A 26,365-nucleotide genomic window follows, 5' to 3' on the forward strand; every position below is an offset into this window, starting at 1 on the left:
CTATTACTGTGAAGTCATGACTTGGAACACTGAAAAGACCGTACAGTCCCCAGTCAGTGAGTAATATGCGTAGAAACTGTACGAGTAATAGTAACACAGCGTTTCCTCAACTTCCCTTTCTGTATGTGGGAGAGGCATGTGATTCCTTAAGCCGTACACTCTTCCTGTTTACAAAAACCATGCACGTGAGAAGACTTTGCGAAATGTGCACTGTAAAACTGACGTGCAACTAGGCTGTCATCATACAACGTTTATAGCAGTCAGTGAGGATAAAAAACTAGCTCGAATTCACATCGAAAGGGAGACGATACACTTGCATCTGTGGTTTTGGAGCGCATCAGGAACTTCGGATAGTCAATGTAAGCTGTCACAGCAATCGAGTCCCTACCCCGGAAGTACAACTGGGAAGTTAGCAAACACGTCAGTGCTGTCTTACTTTCTCTCTTTTTGCCTCGTACACGTTGACTGTGAGAATGGACTTGGATTCAACATGTAGCCAACCGTTAGACAAAGTTTACAGACTTTGAATAAAAAAAACGACAATGTGTTGTTATGTCGAACTGGCTTGAATGAACACATTCTTGAGCTTCTACGGAATAACAGACGATAACAGTCATTGATCTACATAGTAACCGCTTCTGAAATCTATTTCCCGTCCACTTTTGGTTGCTCTGACAAGCACAGCGACAAGACTGCACTGTCAAGCAAGCAGCATACAATGAATAAATGGCAGAGGCTTTGCAAAACATGAGTGACCTGCAGTCTCAAGTATGTGCTGATGTTTGGTAAACCATTAACAGTATTATATTATGTCAAATATATTCGCAATGTTTCAAGATTTCTCTTACACTAAAGTTTCATGTCGACCTTTTTATTAATATTGCTGGTGGTAACGCAGTTATTCCTTTTTAAGATTGATGAAATCGAAGCTCTTTCATCCATATATGGTGATGAGTGGTGTGTGATTGATGAGGCTTCAAGAATATTTTGCATCAAAATATCAGATGACATTGAGCAGCCTAAATGGACTGTTTGTTTACAGGTAAAGAAATCATTTTTAAAAATATATTGTTTTTTTTTTTGTCTCATCTGACTAATACCTTACTGAACTCATTTTTCAGATTATACTCCCCCACGATTACCCAAGCGCAGCTCCACCTATATACCAGATAAAGTAAGTGAAGTTGCATCAGCTACCCTTGAAATTAATCCAGTATGGTGCATTGATCAAATTACAATGACTTCTGTGTTGTGGTGCTTTGTGTATATCTATATATATATATATTAATTCTTTCTCTTTCTTTTTTTGTTAATAATATTTTAAACTGTAACCCTTCCAGCGCTGCATGGTTAAGAGGTCCTGAGAGAGTGAAACTCTCAAACAGCCTAGAGGAACTTTACTTGTAAGTGTAACTCAGTGTTTGGCTATTTAGTTAGATGTAAAATTGGACAGAAAAATGATAATAGTAATTTTGTCATCATGTAACTACCCTTTTCAGTTAACTGTGCTTGCATTATAATGCCGGTGACAGTTGTGCTGTATATTTAGTCTGCCTGTTCTGTTTAATAATATCCCAGAATTCCAAGCTGTGCATTAGTGTACGTAGGTCTGTGAGGGGATCTGTTTGCACGTGAGACTGTTGTATCTTCCTGAGGGTCAAGGGTCACAGAAGTTATTCACTTACATAATCAGCATTATTACTAATACGTGCATGATACTGGAGCACAAATGTCAGTTAGGAACAGCTAATGAGTAGGCCTCCATGTCAAATACCATTTAACGTAACAGAGAGATTAGAAAGTGTACCACACTTTCATGGTTTTACATAATTGCTATAGTCTGCGTAATTTATATGTGTCTGTACTTTTTTGAATGACCGGTTTCATTTCATCACAGGGAGAATGCTGGAGAAAGCATCCTCTATCTGTGGGTGGAGAAAATACGTGAATTCCTCATAGAGAAATCCCAAAGTGGAGAAACAGGTAAGATGCCGGGGGGGGGGGGGGGGGGGGGGGGGGGGGCAGTTGATTACAGTGATGACACTAACAAGAGAATGTGCTTGTTTGTTTGTTTTTTAATGAAAACCACACTTATCATTAACATTGTAGTTCAAACCCAACAGAATAATCAAAGAGCACTCCAGGTTTCCTCTGTCTGATTGACTTAACTTGCATAATGGAATTACACACATGGGCAGTAACGGTCGTAACTGACACTGACACTGCTAGTTGACATTAGTAAGACAAAGTGGGCGAGTGTATGTTTGTCCCTTCTCTCTTTATACACTTGCAGTACACTGGGTGGCAGTATTAGCAATGTCACTCTCTTACTGCTTTGGCAGAAATAAGCACAGGACCAGATGTGGCTGATACCTGTGTGTTTTTTTTTTCTTGTCTGTGCATATTAACTATGACATGTTAGCGTAGTAACTTATATTAAAGTAATTATATTAGATCAACATGATAACCAGTTTATACGTATAAACATGTTTAAGTTTGTTATTACATGGTACAGGGTGAATCAATATGTAGCCCACTGCCTACACAATTACATGGTTTATTCATGTACTGTAGTTACTGAATATGTACAGACTTATAAAACACACTTAGTCAGAAGATGTATTTACAAATACCAGTGTATTTTATTTGGTTTACTAACACCACTAAAAAACAGAGGGTTTTACTGTACTATTTATGTTGATGCTAGGAAAGTGTTTGTGTATGTGTGTGTGTGTGTGTGTGTGTGTGTGTCTACTAAGTTTTATCATGTGACGCAGTTTGCGACCTCTATAGATCCTCATGGGTGAATATGTGATGTTAAGATATTCCATATTTTCGTTTCCATAAAATTGCTTTCCAGAGAGATTAGTTTGTCTGTGTTGTGAGGAGTGTGATGTAGATGACATTTGACTTCCATTGTGTCACAGTTCACACATGAGCTTTTCTGTATATTTTGCTCTTGTGAGCTCACATTAGTATAGTTTTACATGGGAGAGAATAATTTTGTGTGTTGATAATTATTTCAACAGATCAGTTGATTAAGTGCTTAAAGACCTTATTCGACATTAATCAAACTCATCTACGCAATCTACAGATATGATGCTCTTGTTCATGCAGTGTGTGTGTTTTCTAGACTGAGTGAATGTCAAGTGGGGACCAACACTTGCAAGAGGTGAAAGACCCTCTTTCTCAGATGAGGTCACATCTTAACCTGAGCTGAAATGTTTAAGTATTCTAGATATTTGTGAATTCTCGTTAGAGCAATCAGAATATATTTTGTGCACATTGCTGATTTTAGTTGACACAATATGGTGTCATCTTGCATAGACTGGAGTGACAGCTGTACCATAAAAAGCAAAACAGAATGATGCCTCTAAAGCTAACATTTTGTGGCTTAGCAAACAAAGTCTCCCACTGATTAGAGTGTCATTAAGGTGAGGAATTCCCCGTGAAAGAAATTATCCAATGAAAACATAAGTGAAATGTGGAGTGTAAATCTATTTATCTTACCTCTTAACGTCAGTGTCAAATAGACCCCTCAAATTCTTTCTCATTGGCTTTTGTTGCATAAATGCATTTTAAATACTCATGCTTTTGTTTTAAATACCCATGAAGAATACACTGGAGTTTTGTTTTTTTGTTGTTGTTGTTGTTGTTTTTGAAGGTATCTATATGACCATCACAACAGAGCCATATAGGCCAGTGAAGTGTGTATGGTGTGGGTTTTAACTCAATAGTCATGAGTGTTTAGATGTCTGTTCTTGTTCAGAACCTGCTTTCAAGCATTTGAAATGGTTGGAATCTCTTCTGGTTCTCTAGTCAGTCTGTCTTCGTCTCTTGCAAGCCTTTTGTTCTGATTGTTTGCCTCAAATCTCTCTTCCCTTTGAACATAATGCCTGCCAAATTATAGAATACGATGTTTTGAATACAGGGCCTTTGATCTGGTTATCTTGATAAAGTTGAATTGTTTGGAAAAAATGAATAGAAAAACCTGGTGAAATGGAAGTAGGTAGCATGACCAGCATTTCTTGTGGAGCTGTTGCATAGCATTTGTAGAGACTGAACTGAAAGTGAGATCTAATCGCAAGGTTAAACTCTGATGACTGTGACAGAACCCATTAATCTTCTCATTGGCTGTGAAAGATACAAGCCATGAATCTAAACACTTAAAGCTAGTGCAACACTCAGTACCTTTGCTTACCATAAAGAACCTTCTTGTTTGTGCATAAGTTAAATTATTAAAAAGTGTCATAGTAAAGATTTGTGAAAAAAAAATCTGTTAACTTTTGAATTTTATATATATATATATATATATATATATATATATATATATGTGTGTGTGTGTGTGTGTGTGTGTGTGTGTGTGTGTGTGTATAAATATGTATATATATGTGTGTGTGTGTGAGTATATATATATATATATATATATTCCTCAGAGTTAAACAGAGCCAGGATTAATGATAATATGTGAACATCCATTAGGCTTTTAATGCATAACCTCTGAAAAAGAACTTGCAAATTGTCTTTACAGAGACATTTAATCTTAATTGAGCCGTAATAAGTTCTCAGAGTTCAGTGGGTGACTCATATTTCCTCTCCTCACTCAGCTGTTTGAAAAAAAGGATAAAAAAGCAACAGTTTATTTTGTAATATTTTTCAACCAAAGGGATTGATTATTCCAAAGCAAGATTCTAGGAATTGTGTATTCCTTTGTTTTGTAGAGATGTTGGTTTTAGACCTATAATTTGATTCATTGGGTTGACATAGCAACCTTTGGTACTTCACAGCCTCAAATGGCATTTCGTAGTCTACATCCCAGAATCACTTTAATGCAACCCCAGGTTTGTGGTATTTAAAGGGTTATGCAATTACATATGTATGCATACATGTATGAATATAAAAACTGACTGCTTAAGTGGGAATCAAGCCTGAAGGACAGTTGAGGACAAAAATGGAACGGAAATTAAATGAAAGAGAAATTATGTATTGAGATGTGACCAAGTTCTTTTATTCTTTTAGTCCAGCTGATTAATCAGTTTGAATCTTGGCCCTTAACAAGTATGTTGCGAACCGATATAGCCCTGTGACTCAACTGTGTTTAAATGACATGGTCGAAAGAGAGACAGAAAGAGATAGAGAGAGATACTCAATTAAAAGAACGCCGGAGTGGGAACGTCTCCAAGTACCACATTATTATCTTTAATTAGAATCACAATTCGACGTTCATAAGGAGGAGAAAGACAGGGAGAACGTTAAAAGAAAGTGAGGATGGCAGAAAGAGAGAGCGAAAGTAGATAGGTAAGAAGAAAAATGAGTAGAACATACATGTGCTGACTGACAGACTGAGTGGTTCTCACGTACCTTTAAATCAACTTCTCAATCACACTTTTTTTTTTTTTTTTAAAGGTGATAGAACATGAACAGGTGTCATTAAGAAACAATCAGGTCACGAACGGCTGACACAAAGCTCTGACTGATTTCTCAGTCTGTGTATATTTCATTTGTCAGTCATGTTCATCAACTGCATTGAGCTTTTTTCCTCAGTGACTGGAACAAAAAACATTGTCACAAAAGCTGTCTTAAGCAAGTGTAGAACGGTGTAGATCCAGGTGTAATTTTCAACCAGATGCTCCCCCTGAAATTATCTGAAGGGACAATTTGGCATTTCAAGGTAATATCCATCTTAGCCCAAGAGAATATAAAAATCCATGGGAATGTGAATGGCCAAAGGACTGTCTTTTCTTAAAAAAAAAAAAAAAATTACAAATTAACAACATTTCTAATCCTGATCCATTGCACAAAACAATAGTGACCACACGTATTTGCCATTTTTCATACTTAATTGCAAAGGCATTCTTAAGAAGACGTACCTTTGAAGTGGATAACAACAGGCAATCTGCACTGGTGCCTGTGAAAGTAGAGGACAAATTAATGACATGTCTTTCTCAATACCTGCTTTGTAATGGCCACCACTGAGTTTTAAGCATGTAGACTGTCTCTCCTAAAAAAGATAATTGTACGGCCAGCAACTCGCATCAAATAATGAGAATTCAGAGCAGTAATTCCTCAGTCACCAAAATAAGTGAGAATCTACAACCGAACCGTCTTCTCTCATGACAGCATGTTTTACAGCCACACCCGTCGTATTGGCCAAAGTAACCAAGTATGTGATAAATGCAATCTCGGAAATGAAGGAAAGTTTAAACTGCGTCATTACTCGTCTCCAGAGCAATTATTTGGAGGCTCACTTGCAACATGTGATGTGAAAAGTGCTATTCGGTATTTCCTTGAGCAAACAGCTGTTCCTTTTTTTTAGTAGCCATTGTACTTGCATGCCAATGACAGACCGCATAGTATGGGCCTCTTGGTATGATCAAAAGCGTTTTTCTTTTTTTTTTTCCAAGAGGGATGAGTTATGAATATTAAAATGGGTCACAGTCAAGTTACCGAGAGCGAGAGGAAACTGTGAGGTTGATATTGGATTGGACGCAGTAGAACACTCTTGATCCCGACAACGTATAATTAACTGCTGTTTTTGTCGTAATACTGATTACAACACACACACACACACACACAAGCAGAACAGCTATCGTTCCCTCCTCCTGTTAGCCGTCGAAAACAGCTGTCACGTATATACAGTCATGACATATGCAGTATACACTCACTAACTTCGCAACACACTTATTATCTACACGACACATTCATTTTCTGTCTCTCTGGGCTTTCTCTGATTTTAATCTGCTCTCGGCTTATCTGATTTTGAGAAAGAAACAGCTCAGACTCCTTTCATTTTAAAAGGGTTTTTTTTTTTAGAATAAGCTTTTTCGAATAAGCTGCGAACCAAAACTAAAGTGGATCAGATAATGCCTGTTTAGATTCTAGCGATAAAAGCAACAAAATAAACAAATCAGAAAGCATTTGCAAGAAACTTGCAGTGTGAAAACATGATAGATAGCCTACTCGTTCCATTTCTCTATCTGAGGTTGTTTTTGGATCTTGCGCCTCCGTATTGGACACTAAGCCTTCACGCATAAACCACTGTTGGTGTTTTGGACAAACCCTGAGAACCATTACAGTTCTTGAAAAACACGATTCCAATGTTACAGCTAGGTGCCACTGATGACAGGATTGATTTACGAGTATAAAACAACATTGAACCTATCAGTCTTATAGTTGGATGATAGATGCTCATAGGGTCAGCGACAAATAGCAATGGAGGACCCAAGTCAATAACTGTGTCCTGATGTTCGCAAGTTAGTACTGGAGACGTCTGTTCCTTTGGGCTATTTTTAGCGCGCCAAAATAGGTCAGAAGGTTCTTCTAACCGAGCTTCTCATCACGCTTAGCTTTTTGTTCTCCATGGGCATGTTAGAATACAAAATATCACAGTTTTGCCAAGTATGTGATATTGCTGTTATCACTGTCTGCCGAATGTCTACTCTGACCTATATAGAGCTGATACATCTCCCATTGTTTTCATAGTGAAATTGTGAGTAGAAGACAGACATCCAGTCTGCCTAGTGCGACTGGTAAAGTAATATGCCGTGCTTTGTGAATGAGGAGGCTGATAAGTCCATGTTAATTACAGTTAAGTGTTATAGTTAAGTGCTCAAGATTTTTTTTTGTGCCACAGAGTTCGATATTCTCGCTGTTCTTATGTGATCAACTACTGTTTAGAGAGACATCTTTTGGTTTGTTGTCTTAACAATTTAATAAAAAGCTAATTCCCTTTTGATCCAGCCTTTTCTTCACGGTGCTTGTTTGCAAATGCTGAATAAAAATAGTGTCATTAAACACAAAATGGTAATTACTTGATGGAATCTCACCACTTAATAACTGTGATAAAACTATGGTACAAAAAAAACACATCATACTCTAATTTGGTTGTACTCACATTACCATTCAAACCTAATTTGAGCTTTATTACCATATCACACATCAGTGCCTGCAGTTGATGTTAAGCTCCTAGCACTGTACGGTTCATAAACTAAAAACTATATAATGCATACTATTAATGCAAAGATTTATATCATGTAAAGGCTCAGTATAAAGTCTGTGGCTTCTATGACACACTGTGATAGCTGTGATAACAGTTGATTCTGCTGATTTTAAGGCTCATAAAGAGACCGAATATGAAGCTTGGGCGTTTTCTGAAGGCTTAGATCTGATGCCGAGGAGGGAAAGAGATGACTTGTATAAGCTGACAGATAAGCTATTGGTTTTGCTTTTGAATACGATTGACCTTTGTGTGTGTGTGTGTGTGTGAGTGACACCTTTGTGTGTGTGTGTGTGTTTCTCTTTTGGCAGTGGAGGGATTGGATACGTTGAAGGCGATGAGAACCGAGGAGGAGGAGGATTATGATGAAGATGTTCTTCTAGATTACAGTGCACTGAAGCTGAACACAGAGCAGTCTCATCTGTTTTCCGATCGTCTAGTGGGTACGTCAGTCAAACAGAGCTTGAGTGAACAGAAAGTGATACATAGAAGAAGGGAGAAGAAGGTTTGTTTGTGTGTGTGTGTGTGTGTGTGTGTGTATGTGTGTGTGTGTGTGTGTGTGTGTGTGTGTTATAGCACAGGGAGAGTGGATAGTGATAAAGCAGAAAGAAAGTGCACAGCTTGTGAGAGAGAGAGAGAGAGAGAGAGAGAGAGCGAGCGAGCGAGAAGGACAAGAACATTTTTCATACGTTAATTTCATTCAATTTTCTACTCACTGTATTGACAGTGAGCTATTAATTAAGGGAAGCAATTGGTCCAATTAATGTTAGCTGTGAATGAAATAGTTCAATTTCTTTATTTTTAGATGAGGAGTTGCCACCCATACATCATGGTGAAGCAATAACCGATAGACGCAGCACCTTCCAACCCCATTTAGCACCTGTGGTGAGCCCTAAACAGGTATGCAACATTCATCCAGTTACTCACTTTGTTCAGGTTTGGGCTGCATTCCTATCAAAACTCTATGGTGCAGCCCATGAACTCATGTTAATACAGTTTAATTTTAGGCTTAATCCTAGGTGTAATCTTAACTGCAATTTTAGGTGTAATTCTGGCTAAATTTTAGGCTTAATTTTAGGTGTAGCTTCAAGCATAATCTTAGGTGTAATTTTAGGCTCAATCCAAGGTCTAATCTTAAAAGTAATCTTAAATGTAATTTCAGGCTTAGTTTCATGCTACATCTTAGGTGTAATCTTAGGCATCAGTGCTCATATTGTTATGGAGCCTTGATGTCTACTGTATGTCCAATCTTTTTTTTCACCTCAGTGTGATTTTTGTGATTCTATCTAATTGTAAGAATTGTGCTGTTGCGTTTAAAACATCCATGAATGTTTTTTTTATTATTATTGTTAAGTCTCTTTTCTGTATTGCAGATGAATTTAAACTGTTAGCCTTCTTCAGTGGGTGTCAGTGTTTCTGTTTGACTTTTAAGGCCCCACACATATTGTCCATCTCTACTAACAGGCACTTGGTTTAATCATAAAGCTCAGCTGTGTCAATTCAGTTGCTCAGCACGAGAGAGGGGTAGATGGAGGGTGACACACACACACACACACACGCACACACACACACACACACACACACACACACACACACACACTCACACATACACACACACACTCACACATTTGCCAAGTGGACTAGGATTGTTTCATTGTCAAGAGCTCTAATTGAAGTTCCTTTCCCCCCTGTCAGACACATTCTCAGCTCAGAGAAATCTCAGCTTATTGCAACATTATCATATACTGAATCCTGAAAAAAATCTGTATCTTGCCGAAATTATACACGCCTGTCTTGTAGGAATACTCAGAGTATGTCTGTATGCATTTATTTTTTTTTATTCATTTATTGATAGTCACCTCTGAAAAAAAAAAAAGAAGAAGAATCTGTGATTTTAGAAGTAGTAATTAAGCATATGTAAATGCACATCACCAGGAACAATAGGTGGTAATTGAAGGCTGAAGTCTCAGAGCCTCTGAAAAAGAAATGTGGTGTTCAATTTAAAAGGAAGAAAAACATCATTTCCAGTGTGACACAGGCCTTTGTTATGGCGATGAAGTTCATATGGAGTTTGAATAGGCTCGAATCCCCTTTTCTGTGCTGCCCAGCTGTGCTTAGCCACAGGAGCTGTGAGCTGTGTGGCGTTTCTTTTTCCTCATCTGGAACTCAATGATCACCCAAAATACAACCATCCAGCCTCCATTTAAGTACCTGAAAAAACGATGACGGAAAATACGAGAAATACAACGTTTCTATTACGAGACAGGATATTGTGTATCTGACTGTCATAACGCCTCTATTACAGTATGATTATATGCTTTCACATGTCTGCAGGCCAGAGTCTAATCTACACTGTTTGCCTCTTGCTTTGATGGGTGGAATCTTTTTTTTTTTTTGGAAATATTAGTTGAGCTTTGTGTGAAAGCGATGATGCATGACTTGCAGTGCAGTGTTAGATTCAGCAGGCTGACGATTTTACGTCAAATTTTTCGCTGAGAAAAAAAAAGGGGGGGGGGGTGGGGGGGGGCAGAATTGTTCATGCAGAATTCATCCGCCTACATTTGAGATATCTCCTCCAACAACCCCAATATCTCTGTCTTCTTCTGACGGAGTTGCCTTCTTTTCTTTTTTTTTTTTTGTAGGCGTTTGCCGTGACCCGCAAGTTGGCACGACCACAGATAAAAATGCTAAGATCTTTTGCATGGACTCGAAAGCTATTTTTCCATGCACAGACGCATTTAAAGTAACTGTCTTGATATGTTATTTGGATTCTCACACATCATATATGACAGCTGATTTCCATTTAATGCATTGTGTCACCAAGGTAAATTACAACAAAAGAGAGTCTATGCTCTTTCACAGCTGGACTAAAACCCAAAGTGGCGGGGCAGGGACCTCATGAATGTATAAACAGGATGAGTGACACAGAGATCAATTGAGGTATTTGGTGTGACAGAAAAACACTCCACGAAGATTTGCTCTGAACACCCACACAGTGCATTTAATCTCAAACAAGGCCAAATGTCTCCAGTTACTTTTCAAAAGCCATCACTCTTCGTTTTTTTTTTTTGTGATTACAAAGGTCATTTGATGGTTTAGTTTTTATTTCTGTTCTGTGCCCATTGTGTCATTTGCCATCGTTTGGGGAATTTTTCAGATGTTCGACAGTCAAAGTTGAAAGCTAACCAGCTTCCTTTAGAACAAAACACAACTTTAAACTGTTTAAACTATGATGTCTGTGAACTCGAGGCTTTCTCTGGTGCCATGTAGTATCGTTAAACACCATTGTAAAAATAATTGGCAGCTAAGTCGCTCTTAAACTTGTTGGAGGACACCCTGAAGCTCTGCTGAAAACACACATGCACTCACACACACGTGTGTATATATATATATATATATATATATATATACAATGACCCACTTTTTTTTTTTTTTTTTAAATTCCCGTAAAAGTACCTCAGCTCTTTCAATTAGTGATTAGTGAATGCCTCCCTAGCTTACTTATGCCTGCTTTTTCAGACCATTTCTTTCAGCAGTGGGTCAAACAGGGCAACCCTCCTCTGCCTCTGTCGCTGGCTTGTGTACACTTAACACGACATGGTTGCCATAGGCAAACCAAATAGGACTTTCCACACAAAAGATAATGTCCGTTAAAAAGTGACCTTGGTTTTTATGAATGGTTTTATGAGTGATTATATGAATGGAAAGGCTTTGTCACTGTATTTGCTTTAATGACATTTTAACTCATGCTTTGATTTATGTGTTTTTTCCTGTAAATTGCTGACTCTACAGTTTGTAACATACATATAGTGAGAGTGTTTTTAACCAGATACAGACAACATCCGTTTTTTTTGTTTTGTTTTTAAGCGTTACAAAGACAATGGGAGAATGACAAAATGACACGCAGCTCTGAAAAGCAGACATTTTATTCAGACTGTGGTAGAGGGTTTCAAATTCCTTGAAATTCTGGAAGACTCTGGCAGTTTTCGAACTTTACTTTCCATTTGAACCACAACTGTTGTTCCGTCTCAGTTTTGTTGTGTGTCAGAGGTGTCTTCCATGATGCTCAGAGGCTTACTGGTTTTTACCTTAGGGATGGAGTTCTGGCTCAGAAACAGATCTGCCTCACGGCAGTTCAGTACATACAGGCGTTGACAGAGTTGAAGAATACTGGACTGGAGTTGTGTATCCTACCATTTAGATGTGCGTTAGCATTATCACCTGAAACAAGCGGTGTTCTGCTCATTAGAACAGGGGTGTTAAATGCTATGCATGTGCTTTTTTCTATTTTATTTTATTTTATTTTATTGTTTATGCTACCAAACAGTGTTCACGGCGGGAGAAAAAAATGTTGGACAGCTATAGCAGTTCTTTTTCAAAGATCACCACTCCCCCCCCTTGTTTCCCTTGACATTTGCGCATTCTCATTCTCAAGGGAGCACAAGGTTGTAGGAAAGGGCTCTGTCTTGCACATGCAAAATTGCAAGACATTTCATTAGTCACGGGTCCAGACAAGTGATCACGGTGAGAAACGAAAGCCAATGCAGTCATCAGTTTTACAGATGAATTATGCACAAAGGGCATGGTGGTGCAGCCTAATACAATAAGACAATATATTCATCCAGGATTTATTTAACCTGACACAAAAATAAAAGCAAAGTATTTTTCATGGTATCTTATTTAATCTGATATTCCATCCATGTTTTACACAGAGAGAATACTATTTCGATCAGAATTCTTGCAAGAATTTCTTGGCTCCTTCACTTCTCCAGTGCCAACATAATATGAGTATGAAAAATTAAGCAAATGTGAATGGAATAATTCAGTGAATTATTTGGGTTCATGTTTATGTATGATGTACCCACTTTGCGGTACTGGACTCTTTGGGGTGCACAGTTACTGGCTGAAGAGACTCTCTCTCTCTCTCATGGAAATGTTGAGTGGAAGACACAGCAGAAATGAGTTGCATCTGTATGTTATCGGACGACCAAACCAGTTCCCCCAAGATACACACACACACGCACACATCCCGGTCTCTGTCAAACCCTCTCCTCAACGTATGTGCATGAAATTGCTTCATAGCCATTCCTCAGTACTTTCTTCCTACAGATAGGTTCCAAGCTAATACAAGACATCAAAAAAGAAATAAAGCCAACAAAAATGAATATATATATATATATATATATATATATATATATATATATATATATATATATATATATATATATATGAAGCTGTTGGAGAAAAAACCTTTTCCTTGAGCTTTGTAGACATGATTTCTCCATCATAATATTCAGCATACCTGTAAGCTCTCCCTCTCTCTCTCCCTCCCTCCCTCTCTCTCTCTCTCTCCCTCCCCCCCTCTCCCCCCCTCTCTTTCTCTCTCTTTCTCCCCCCCCCCCTCTCTCTCTCCCTCTCCCTCTCTCCCTCTCCCTCTCTCTCCCTTTTAATGTCCGTACAGGATATTTGAGAAGTGTGTTTGTTTGATTAAGAGATTATTCCCACGGGGTTCTGTTGTTTTGGTCACTGCCCCCGACAACTTGCCATGTTTTCTCCGTCTTAATTGGAATGGACAGAGAAATGTCTACTGCTGTGTCTCTGCATTAATTGGAGCAGACAAAAAATGGCAGTGTGGTATGGCGGTAAGAGTGGAGACTGAAAACTAGGAGGCAATTTCACTGAGCAATGAATGTTGTCGTGTACTGCACCAAAAAAAAAAAAAATAGGCATCTTTTCATTGCGGTGCCAAGGACTATCTTTGGAAATTCTGTTTCCTGATGCCAGCAGAAAAGATAGGGATTTTTTGAATCATTAGAAAACTGAGAGCTCATTTTGGAATGCATCTCATCTAAGCTTTTGCAAATGATGTAGATGTACTGATCTTTGCTCATTGCTGAACATCATCAACAACAACAACATCAACAAAAAAGTCATGCCAGATGAAAATGTTTTGGACCATAACATTTGATTTTTGACGTACATAATCAGTATACTAATAAATATCATTCCTCAGGCATCATACACAGATTGATGACCAAAATTACACAAGGATTGAATATCAATGTTTCATCACTTACTTGCTGTGTCAGGTCTGATTGAATTTGGGCCCCGTGCATATCCGCCGGTGTAAGTTTTAATTTTGGAAAACTTTTCAGATTGCTATTCATCAAGGCACATTCGATAACCAAATCAGTAGGTTTCACTCATGTCGTGGAGCTATTAATGTCAGACATGCTTTGACAAGAAATGAAATTGGTGAGGCAGTATCTGGATGCACCCGCCACTTGTTTTTTGGAACACCTTAGTAACTGTCTCATTCGTTTCCAGGGACACAGGCGATTTCAAAAACACACGCGTGGACGCACACACGCACAAGCACATTCACATACACTCTAACACACACACACAAGCACATTCACATACACTCTAACACACACGCACAAGCACATTCACATACACTCTAACACACACGCACACCGCTCTCCGTGTCATTTCTGTTACTGCAACACCTCTGTGCTATCGCTTTTCAAAACAACCTGGTGTCTTAGAAACATGAAAATGTGGATGAAAAAGAGAAGTTTTCACTGAAACCTCTGTATTTGTGTGCATGTGGGTGTGTGTGTGTGTGTGTGTGTGTGTCTGAGAGTGAGACAGACAGACAGACAGAGAAAGGGACTGCGTGTTCTTTGTCAGAGAGAAAATATCGCAATATCCCAGCAACGTGTTACATTTCCGATGAAAATACCAGAATATGCCTGTTATTTTTTTTTTATTGCACATTTGAATTTTTTTCTCACTTATGGTGATGTGGGAAAAAATGCAGTGGCTTCTAACGTGAATTTGGTATTAATATGTCACATAACTGAATTGTCGAATAGTTGAATGCCTAATACCCTGTGCAATCTCGTCTCAGGTTCGAATGGTCCTCGACAAACTGTACGAAAACAAGAAGATTGCAAGTGCTACTCACAATATCTACGCGTACAGGTATGACATCAAGTCTCCGATTCTCGGATCTTTGCTTTCACGGTAGACAGAGATGATTTTATTTTTTTTCCCTTAATACTCCCAGAGTATTACATAAGCCGTAAAGTACTAATTACTGTAGCTGTTAAAGTGTCTGAAAATGATATGCTGAAATTTTTTGGCTGTGCCACTGAGCCTTTCCCTCATAAGCGCCCTCCCACTCTCTCAGCACGTATGTACCGTCCCCTCCACAGAGACCTCCGCTACACCAGCGTTTAATTTACTTCATACATATCTGTCCAAAAATATATTCAAAGCGGTCGCTAACAGACTGTCAGCAATGAAGAGTGTATAATTGTATAATTTACAGTACTGTGATTTATTTATAAAGACTTCGTTTTCCTGTGTGTGTGTGTGTGTGTGTGTGTGTATGTACATGTGTGTGTCAGACTGTGCGTCCGTGCGTGCGTGTGTTGGTGTATTTGGAGCACACAGATTTGGGGGGGGGGGGGGGGGGGGGGGGGGGGGGGGGTGATGAAGGATGAGGGTTTAATGAAATGCTGTGGATGAGGAGTGGCTGTCATCCGCGGGGGGAGATTTAACGGCAGGTGATTCTGACATTCAGGATGTTTAAAGGATCTAGTTTATTCTGACGTGTGAAGCAGCTTAAACCACCCCCCCCTCCCCCCCTCCCCCCTTCCACCACCACCCTCATAATGCATTCAGAAACAGCCCTCATCAACATAGCACACAATGACACGGTTGTCCACAAACTCAAGAATTACTAAATGTGAAAAGCCAGAATGTAGTACATTCCCTAATGGCGGTAAAACCATAAGCATTATCTGAAAGTGAGTGTCAAGAGGTGTCTTGGCCGTGACAGAAGTGGAGCTGGGAAGGGAAGCGGGTTTGGGGTGTATGAAGTCACTCCGTCTCTTGTCTGGCTCAGGTGTTGCTCATATGAGGTAACGAGACTTTGGAAATAAGAATCTTAAAAGCATTGAGGAGAATTTGGCAGGTTTTCTTGTCTCGCTGTGGGAAGGCCTGACGAAGTGTTTTGGGCAGCGCTACCTCTGGGATAAAGAGAATGCAATATGAACCATCCCTAGACACTGTTAATAAAAAATGAAAAGAGTTTTATTTTTTTTTTTTTCCGTCATGTCATATTGTCCCTTAGTAAACCCTCCAAAATGTAATATTCCATGCACTTTGTATCAGATACCTCAGCACTACCAGAAGATTTCATCTTTATGCATGATGTAGCTTTGGTAATGTGAGTGTTTATTTGGGCACGTATGGTACAGCAATATGGCTCCCCTCTTTCTCTCTCTCTCCTTCAGCACACACATAGACTCTGTCCATATGAACAGAGGAACCCAGAAACTCTCATTCACGCCGGACCATAGTCTCTTTTTCCCTCTTTTTTTTGTTTTGTTTTGTTTTGTTTTGTTTTTCTTACTGTCTTTCTTCTCTCTATAGAATATATTGTGAGGACAAAAATACTTTTCTTCAAGACTGTGAAGATGATGGAGAGACTGCTGCAGGGGGACGGCTGCTCCATCTTCTGCAGGTAATATTCCTCTGAGAGAGAGTGTGTGTGTGTGTGTGTGAGAGAGAGAGAGAGAGAGAGAGAGAGAGAGAGAGAGAGAGGGGGAGAGATTACTTGTGCATGCTGTAGTTTCATAGGTGTGTCTTTATTGGGAATATATTCTTCTGTGTGTGTTGCTGAGCTTGTTTAAGGTTGTGTATTAAACTTCAAGTGGACATAGAGTGTGCATGTGAGTGTGTGTGTGTGTGTGTGTGTGTGTGTGTGTGTGTGAGTATAACAGATGGAGAGAGAGCTTCCAGTGTTGAAACTCTAGTGGTATGTGTTTGAGTGTCTGCCTGTTTTTACCCTTGGTCTCTGTCTGTGTGTATGAGTAATGTCTGATCTACTCATCTGAGTCCTACTTTGTACCCCTCAGTTGGCTGCTGGAACTAATGACACAAGTTCTATCTTACATCCTCAGAACAGTCAAGAAACATGATTTAGCTGAATGTGAGCTATGTTATCAAATATCGACAGTTCAATATTAATCCTTTCCACATATATCCTTCAAAGGAACTATTGTTCAGATAACTTGCCTCTCAGCAGTGCATGGTGTGTGTGTGTGCGAGTGTGTGTGTGTGTGTGCGTGCGTGTGTGCGCGCGTGTGCGGGTGCATGTGTGTCTGTGTGTGTGTGTGTGTGTGTGTGTGTGTGTGTGTGAGAGAGTGTGGCAACGGCACATGGACACTTAAGCATTCACCCACCCATAAAACACTGGCCAACCAGTTTTCCAAATCTTCCTCTTATCTCTCTTTCTCTCTCTCGCTCTATCTCTCTCTCTCTCTCTCTATCTCTATCTCTCTAGCTACAGCCGTTGAAGCCAAGTGCGGGAGTGTGTGAAATCGATGTGCCATTTTAATCAAAATCCTTTTTTGCTTCCTGTCAGATTCTGGACATGGGAGTTCAGCAGTTAAAATCATCCTAAGCTGTCTAGTTACCAACCATTGTTGTTTCTCTCCCATTCAAAGTTTTGAAATGTGCGTACAATATGCAAATTAAAGTGAATTGAGCATTTAGATGTGGAACTTGACTAAGAGGAATTTGTTTGCATTAGATGTCTGTGCAACTGTGATATGAATAAGTGTTTTCTGAATATAGGGCATTTTGAATATGCGAGTTTGACGCTGCGAATCAGATCTGGAAGCTTCTATGGTAACTGTATTGTGTTTTCATGTGTTGGATATCTTCTGTTCCTTTACTTATTACCATATACATGGTAATAGCTTATAACTGAGGGGAGAACTGACATCCTCACTGATGTGTTTTGTCAGCTGTACAAAATGGGGCGAATTTTGAGGAATTTTGAGTTGTTTATTTTACCGAAATTAAATGAAAGTTTGGCCTTTACTTTGAAACATGGGGAAAATAAGAAACATCATTAGAATTTCATTTGCTCCGCAGCCAAGCAGGAGCCCCCCTCTCATGAATTTTCACTCATAGTATTGAATCTCTAACATTGTTCAGAGATGAAGCTAGCTCTAACCATTGACGCCTCAAAACTGTGAGGCACAGGCTGAAATCACAAAGGGATCGTTTGTATTGAAAACAGTCTTGCTTGAGGAAATCTCATTTTACACAGCACTTGTCTCAGGAATGACTAAGACACCAAGGCTCTATCTCCTCACTGCCTGATGAACTCAGTTCCTGTATTATGTTTCTTCTTCTTCTTCTTCCTCATCTTCTTCTTCCTCATCTTCTTCTTCTTCTTCTTCTTCTTTGCCTGAACTTCCTCACCCGTTCCTCATCTTGAATTGAGCTCTGTCCATTCAAGGAACTGAATGTAACTGCAGGCAGAGGAGCATAGCAAATCTGCTATAAATAGAGTCAGCGTGCAGATGGTTCAGACCCCCCACCCCTCACAGGCAGTTTGCCAGCGATGCCTCTCGCTGTACTGGAGAAAAAAAATGATTGACAGCACAGGCAGCCCTGCGGAAGCTGTTATTTGTCACAATGAGGAACTTTGCTCTATTCATCCTCAGTGATGAACTTGATTTCCCCAAACGAAACCTGACAGTCTGCCTCCTTACTAAGGATAATGTATAAATGCGTGAACCGTCAGCTGTAGAATTGAATGTCAGCTACATGTTGTCTTATGATGTCTTGATGATGTCTTATGATGTCTTACGATGTCTTATGATGTCTTACGATGTCTTGATGATGTCTTGTGGTGTGTGCCACAGGTTTCACATAAAGACAACAACAAAAAAATAAATAAATAAATAAATAAATAAAATGGCAGCGCTATGAACTGGTTTCTCCTAAGCACAATTGACCATATTTGGAATCGAGTTTATATTTAATCCCAATTCCCAATATTTATAAGCCAGTTTCTTTATTATAAATTGTATCATTGTAGTTTGGTGATGAAATTGCCTGCTTTTGCCATGTGGTAATGTGTCTAGTGGGTGTGTATTCTGCAAAGTTCGGGATTTACTGATCCACAAACACGCTCCATTGACCTCTCCTCTCAGGACCCCGTGTCCAGCCAATAAACAGAGCATTTCTATTCTTGATCAATGCGTGTCAGGCTGTTATTTGCTTAATTGCAGGGTTCGACACATTTGCTTTTGCGTGATTTCCCTTTTTTGCTCGTGCGTTTCCATTTTTTCCTTCGTTGTATGTAACCTCCTCTGCTTGTGTCTGTAGAATTAAACTGTAATTACGGAAGTATTTTGGACCTGAGTTTAAATAACACATTACACACCAGTACAAATTGTTATCAGCGTGTTTATATTTCTAAATGTACGAGACCTAGATTATAAATGTATCCCAGTTGTACGTGTGGATGAAATAAACCATAACCACTGAAAGACAGAATAGTTTTAGCTCAGGGATTCTTTTTTTTTCAGTGACTCTCTTTCTTCTCGTCTCTTTACCCCAAACCCCAAACATTATGCCTCCAGAGGACAGACTAGCAGTTATCTATTTTTTATAGTATGTCATCTGTCATTCTTTCTGTAGAATTTGTCTCACTTGCCTCAAGCATGTGTGCCGTGAAAAAACCAGCACATGTGTCAGGAAATTTCAAAAGCACTTGAGGGTGATAGCAATCTTACTTTAACCCTGAAAACTGCTGGCATGTCACACCGCAGTTTACAGCTCCTGGCAAACACAGAATGTATGTTCATATTCTATGCGTATCTTTTAGTCTCTGTGACTTTTATAATTGCGATGTAAATGATTCTTTGTACCTCTATAATTGCACTGTGAAACGTATTTCCTTACGTTTTACACCTTTTGTCATTGCTCTGAATGATTCTTTATGTTTTACGCCATTTGATAATTGCACTGTGAATGATTCTTTATGGATTGAGTGTCTCTTAGTTGGGTTCTGTTGATTTCTAGGTCACCGCATGCAGCTCAACTCAAAAATGTCCTCAGGATGCTTTATTGTCTGAGTTAAATGGATGTAACAGTCATCCATGCAAATTATGTTGTATTTTGTAAATGCCACAAAGGTGTTGTGTTGATCCAGGTTGGCTTTGAGATTTGGTAGTTGCAGGAACCCAAAAATAGTGAATGCGAACAATGATTCTCACTCAAACCCACTGAGAATATTTTTCCAGACCCACAGCTCAGTTACAATCTGTTTGTGGAAAGCTAACTAATTTATTCACTAAGTATTCCACTCTATTCTCACCAATGTCTCAGGGAACTCCCACTGAATACTAATTATTCCATCATCTGAGCTTATGTTTTAAGAATGGTCTAAAAAAAAAAAGACTCCTTCTTCAATTCTGCAAGGGTACATAACTTTCAGAATGCCCTAGAAAGTTCTTGGCTGTTTGCATAGCACACCTGTAGAACTGACGCTCTGGAAACTTCTGGTGGATTCTCAGACAAACAAAGCCAGACTAGACATAATTAAAACTTTGTCTTGCAAAATTTACACAACAATACAATCAGCGTCAACACCAAATCAGCGGTACGAGTTTGAAACAGTAAAAGCCTCGCAATAGAAAATTGAATGGAGTTAACTTAATCTTTAGAATGACGGTTTTGAGCTTTTGTTGTCAGTGGTCTTTCGAGAATGAAGAAGCCTTCAGAATGGCCACGATATCCCCATTCAAAATAACCTTATCCAGACATTTTCTCGTTTTTCTCCAGATTCTGGACGCGCGGAACGTGCTGGTGGTTGTGTCACGGTGGTACGGCGGGATTCTGCTCGGGCCAGATCGCTTTAAACACATCAACAACTGTGCCAGGAACATCCTCATCCAGGAGGGCTACACTGAATCTACGGTCAGAGTTCCATTTTGAAAATGACTGTTGTGTACACCGGGCAATGTTTCCTCGTTCGTCACGTACATGAGCTCAAAGCATTCTTTTTGTATGTAGATCATTCATCTCAAGGTGGCGATAACGATGAGAGCGGTGTGTAGTTTAAAGCTTATAAAATGGCAAGCGTGTTAGCTTTCGTATAACGCTTCGTTACAAGCTCTCTCATAAAATCACCGCATGTCACATGGGATTGTGGTGGCCTTGTAATGTATGTGTCATAAAACCAGCATTATTAGTGTTTTGGTTAATCAGTAGTTCTCATTGCTCAGTTTGGCACCCAGTTTGACAAAAAAAAAAACCACCATCCTAAATTACACTGCCATAAATTGATGTACAGCTGGATGGTATACATGCTTAAACTACATGACGTGTCAACGCTGTCGTGAGCTATTCAACGGAGCTTTGAGAGCAGCAGGAAAATGTCCCCGTGGCGTTTGTGTCCGCCCATCATTTGTCGTTTCAATGGAAGTGTTGACGGGGACGGAGGCCGTCTAAGTCCTCACGCACTTTTAAACTGATGAGGTCCGAGAAGTGTCTACATTTCTTTTTTGAGAAGGAAAAAAAAAACCCCCAGATTTTGAAAGGATATTTGGTGGAGAGGGATATGAAGTGGCTGACTTCTGCCCAGGAAGCAATTGTTTGTTGTTTTCTTTCCTTTCATTTCTGTGCAAATGAGGGCTTCTTAGCAGCTGCGGAATTGTCATGGTTACAAGAGAGGCCAGGATATTCTGCCTTGTCACTTTTCTCTGGAACATCTGTACCCAAGGTTTAAATCACTCTTTGGCAAGTCTCACTATTGAACTATTCAGGCACACGCATAACAATCCATTAACTCAGCACACACTCATTCAGATGCACGCAGTGATTTTGTGAAACCGCAGTGCGCACAACACAAATACACACATTCACACACAGATATGCTTGCATTAGTAATATCAGGAGATGGGTTTGAAGCTTGAGAAAAAAAAAAAGCATTTGTGTAATCCTTTTAAAATGGAAACAAAGGGGAAAAAAAAAAAGCAGTTTATTTTTGGTCCTCAAGCACACTGTGAAAATGGCTACCCTCTTGCTTAGGTCTTACGATATGTGAGTTAATTAATGTGAAAAACACTCATCCAGGACCATGATTTTGGAGTGTCATAATTCAATTATGCATGAGTCCCTCAGAAACCTGAAGAGCACAGTTGTTGCGACTGTTGAAAGGGCTGGTTTCCCGTTGTTTTATTTTTTTTAATAGAATAGTTTAAAGAGAAGCATTGAAATGCAAAGTTAAAGAGGCTCAGTGAGGATTTGTTCAGTAGTGTGGACGACACTTGAGTTTGGACGCTCTATTGAAATACTGTGTGACAGTGTGGTGAGCACTACTTAACAGTTACATACACATTGATGTTTATGTCAACAACTCTCGACAGGTTTTAATTTGAAATATTTATTTTAAAAGTAAGGACGCGTCAATATATCTCTCTCAAAACTGTAGCATGAAAAGAGATCATTGTGATATATATGTATATGTGTCGATTTTTGAATAGATACCATAAGAGTCTGTATAGGTTTTATGTATATATGTGTGTGTGTGTGTGTGTGTGCGTGTGTGTGTGTACAGTATATATATATATATATATATATATATATATAGTAGGTGATTTGGGGTTTTTTTTAACAGGGAGTATATAGGGGGATGGCATCCCCCCTATCCCCCTACAAATTGCCTACTGTATACATATACATATACTTTACATATATGTATGTAGTGAAGCCAAGTTAATAGCCTTTGATTATCGCACATAGAACGCATGACAGCTTTGGGGGTTTTTGTTTTTTTGGTGTACGTACCAAATTGGATAAATATTTTGATATTTGCATACATAATTTGTAGAGCTAGCCATGTTTTAGAAACTGCTGGAGTTCCAGAGGGTTACATGCCTTATCCAAGGCCATCAAGGCAGGGCCAGGCTGCTCTCCAGTTTCCAATTAAATGTTTTCCTTAGCGCCCTGCTCTGGACTCGAACCAGAAGTTCTCTGGTCAACAGTTTGTATTTCCAGCCTCCCAACACCATCTGCTGTCTTATGCCTTTAAACTAAATTGGATGAATTCATCATTTTTTCGTATCCCTTTTTATTTAAAAACATTAATGAAAGTGTGTCACTGATGTTTTAATTTCTATTCTATATGTCGCCCTTTATATTCGCAGTTACCCTACTTTTTGTGTGTCTGATTTCGGCGCCTGAAAATACTGAAAATGTTGTCGCGCCCTGATGCTTTAATTGAATTCAAAAGATATTACTAATTTAATACTGGAAACTTAAAATAGCTTCAGTAAGTAACACAGCATGGACATTACGGTTTTCGGGTTAAGTTTTAGCAGCGTACACGTCCATTTTCTTTACAGGAACAAAAATTGATTTTCCTTGAATTATATCCTCTTTCCGTCTTTTCAGATTGCAGCCAGCTTTGACGGAGCTCTCTGTCACCTGCAGGCTGGGATACAGTACACTTTCCATTTGTCTTTTGATGCTGCATTTTCCCCCTCCCACGGACAATCTTGGCTCTTACAAGGCCACACAGTTCAATCATTACGTATTGAGCTAATTCAGGGTTTCACAGTGTGACAGAATCTTTCATTCCATGCAACATGTTCTACAAAACATAGAGCTATCATAGATGGTGTAAAAAAAAAAACCAAAAATTATTTCCAGCAGCTTTACAGAACCCGCAGCGGAAATTTGGTTCAGGTTTTGATTGTATGCAAAAACAGTAACTCCCAAATGAAACACTCCGAGGCGTGGTGTGTCATTATTTCCCTGCTGAGAGAGTTAAATGACTTTGATAGAGTTTCCGGGGTGTGCTAAGCTTTAACAGAAGTTTTTATTAGTAAACAAAACTCAGCCGATTGCCGGGAGATTTTAGTTCAACATAAGCCCGTGGGGGATTTAAGCGTACAGGAACCTTTATGAAATTGCTTCTTTTCATAACACACACTGGGGTTATTATGTAAAAATTTCACTGTGGCGAATGGTGAATTGTTGCCACCAGAGAGCATTGTTTTGTCCAAATATAATACCAAATATCATAAAGGGATGCAATTGTCTTTAAAAAAAAAAAGAAAAAAATGGCCTTTAGGAAAGGCATTGTGCATATAGAGGAAATGACCCAGTTGCCATGGCCAGCTGTAACCTGATCAGGTCTTTCTTACAGGCACCTCTGTCTCCAAGTGCTGTCGCTCTCTGACATCACCGCATCTTGAATAATACTATGAAAGCTTGATTTGATCATGGACAGCACATAATTAAAATCCATGACCCCGTCCTTGATTTGAGTTTCACCTGAAGATTAAAATTACTGGGGGGGGGGGGGGGGGGGGGGGTAGTAAATTCTCTTACTTAATTAAATCATGTGTATGTTAGTAATTCAGCTCATATTAAAATTTGTAGAAGCTGAACCTCAGCTGTTGTTATACGATATGAACAAGGCAGTAAATCTGCATAATGCTTTCAAAGTTAGCTAAGATTTTGCTTTCAGTGGAAGTCATTATCATGTAACAAACTGAATGTATGTGAGAGGCAGGGAGAGCTTTCAACTCTAAATTTGTTCTCGTAAAATGGATGATAATTGTATATGATTGCTATAGTAACCATTCCAGTGCTGTTTTGCTCAGTTCTTGCAAGGCATAATAAAAATTCTTGCAATTTAAAGGATATTGTAAGAAAGTTTTGTTTTAAAAGACCCAATTATGGGAATCGGGGCTTGGGTTTTTGGTCGTGTTCAAGGAGTAGGATCTAAGCAATTGTATGATTAAGGGTCATATGATTTCTTTTGTTTTATAATTAGAGGGCATGTTGATTACAAAAGCCTAAAGATAAGTGTTAAAAATGAACGTCACATATATTGATTCTTTCAGCTCATGTTATGTTCTTGCTTTCTTAACAGCCTTTTTTTTTCTTTCTCCTCTAGGATGAAGCTTCAAAATCAAGTGGGAAGAATAAAAAGGCTAAAAGCAAAAAGACAAAGTAAAAAAGAAGAAGAAGAAGAAAAAAAAACAACAATAACTAAGCCAAAAAGGAGTGAATTCTAGACACCTTTGTCTTCCCACCGGGAGCAAAATGCCTTAGGGGAGTGTCAAGCCCCAAAACATCACAATGACATGTTCCTCCAGAGCCTGAAGTGGAGGAGCTTCAGTCGGGGGGGGGGGGAGTAATGTTCTACCTAAAGAACACGTAATAAATACCTGGTCTCCAGTCAGTGCTGGTAAACACAGAATGAAAATGATGCACTTATATCAGCGAGGCATCCTAAATCGGAGCCGTTTCTACAGTAAATTGCATAGAGTTGACTGAAATGGTTAACAACTTCTGACATTTCTTATTTTATGAGATGAAACCCTAGAGTCAAAATGACTCAAGAATGTATGAAAATAATAATCCTGCAACAGTACCAATATTTTTTTTTTGCAAAATTTCTTTTATGAAGACCAGCTCTATTATCAAGATGTTTATCAGGCCTACCTCGAGTAATCAGCGTGCTTTTTAATAGAGCTTTGGTTAGTTTTTGTGTGGTGTGGTTTAATGAAAGTCGCAGCACAAAGGATGTGATGTACATCATGAGGCCGAGCTTCCTCAGATAAACGGCGCTGTATCCCTCTCGAAAAAATAAAAACAAAAAAAAAAATTACTCTCGTGTCACTTTAATAAACAACAAACATAACCTCAGCGACATGACGTATGCAGATTTGTAATGCTGCAATGCAAAGCTACTAAAGATTGAGGTTTTTGAGAACATGGACAGAATAAACTCACAGACCTTTTTCCCTTATAGTCTCATCGTGTCATCTTGCTTTGCTTACCTGAGATGATATGCTGTGCTACGTTTAATTTCATGGTTATGCTACATTGTGAAATCTTTCTGTATGGAAAGCACAAAAGAAGGCTTCGAGCACACAGTACCTAGTGTCTCCCGCATTTAGGCGTTAGCTCTGTTGTCTGCTGCCTTGATAACAGCTGTTTCAAAAGGGATGGTGAGAGCTGATGCCTTTTAACTGAGCTCTTAGAGCCCTAAAAGGATAGTGCACAGAACAACTAAAGCATCAGCAAGTGACACAATGCACCATCACGCCTCTAAGAAGTTAAGAAAAAAAAAAAAGACAAATCTGACATTGAAAGCATACCTGAGGCTCTCCCATGTGGTGCATGAAGACATCTGAGATCTATCCTTCAATAAAATGTCCTTTCAACCCTTATTTGACACACCTGACTCGTGTTCGGAGTGTCAAGGACTGAGGTAGTGTCATCATTGCCTCTGTCAGCCTTACCTGAATCAGTTGGTATATAGACTAATTTAAAAAAAATACAGCCAAGGAGCTCTTGGTAGAACCATCATATAGACTAATGAGTCTAAATAAACCATTTCCCCGTTATTGTAAATGCACCTTTTGAATATAACTGTCTCAGTACAGATGTTATTTTCAAAGCGTTTTAATTGCTGAGATGTAATTTTATCACCCCTGTGAGTCACCAGTGGGAAGATTTGGTGACTTTTGC

General features: G+C 39.1%; 1 protein-coding gene across 1 annotated transcript; it reads left to right on the forward strand.

Annotated features, from left to right (window-relative positions):
* The first annotated feature begins 461 nt into the window (after positions 1-461).
* Positions 462-25,484, forward strand: impact (impact RWD domain protein). The gene is made up of 11 exons (XM_030791480.1): positions 462-768; positions 914-1,042; positions 1,122-1,174; positions 1,341-1,403; positions 1,898-1,983; positions 8,308-8,439; positions 8,802-8,896; positions 14,910-14,983; positions 16,442-16,532; positions 20,657-20,791; positions 24,783-25,484. Exons 1-11 carry the CDS (start codon positions 727-729, stop codon positions 24,840-24,842), a joined length of 960 nt encoding a protein of 319 aa, XP_030647340.1. The 5' UTR covers positions 462-726; the 3' UTR covers positions 24,843-25,484.
* The last annotated feature ends 881 nt before the right edge of the window (positions 25,485-26,365 follow it).

This window comes from Chanos chanos, chromosome 14, assembly GCF_902362185.1.
Source record: "Chanos chanos chromosome 14, fChaCha1.1, whole genome shotgun sequence".
In the NCBI taxonomy this organism is placed as follows: Eukaryota; Metazoa; Chordata; class Actinopteri; order Gonorynchiformes; family Chanidae; genus Chanos; species Chanos chanos.

What these genes read in the sequence shown, in the direction of transcription:
- impact (XM_030791480.1), top strand. Translation starts at nt 727, where the DNA reads ATGGCAGAGGCTTTGCAAAACATGAGTGACCTGCAGTCTCAA. An exon ending in CCACCTATATACCAGATAAA is followed by an intron (nt 1,175 to 1,340) that starts GTAAGTGAAGTT and finishes TAACCCTTCCAG; the next exon opens with CGCTGCATGGTTAAGAGGTC. An exon ending in GTTTTCCGATCGTCTAGTGG is followed by an intron (nt 8,440 to 8,801) that starts GTACGTCAGTCA and finishes CTTTATTTTTAG; the next exon opens with ATGAGGAGTTGCCACCCATA.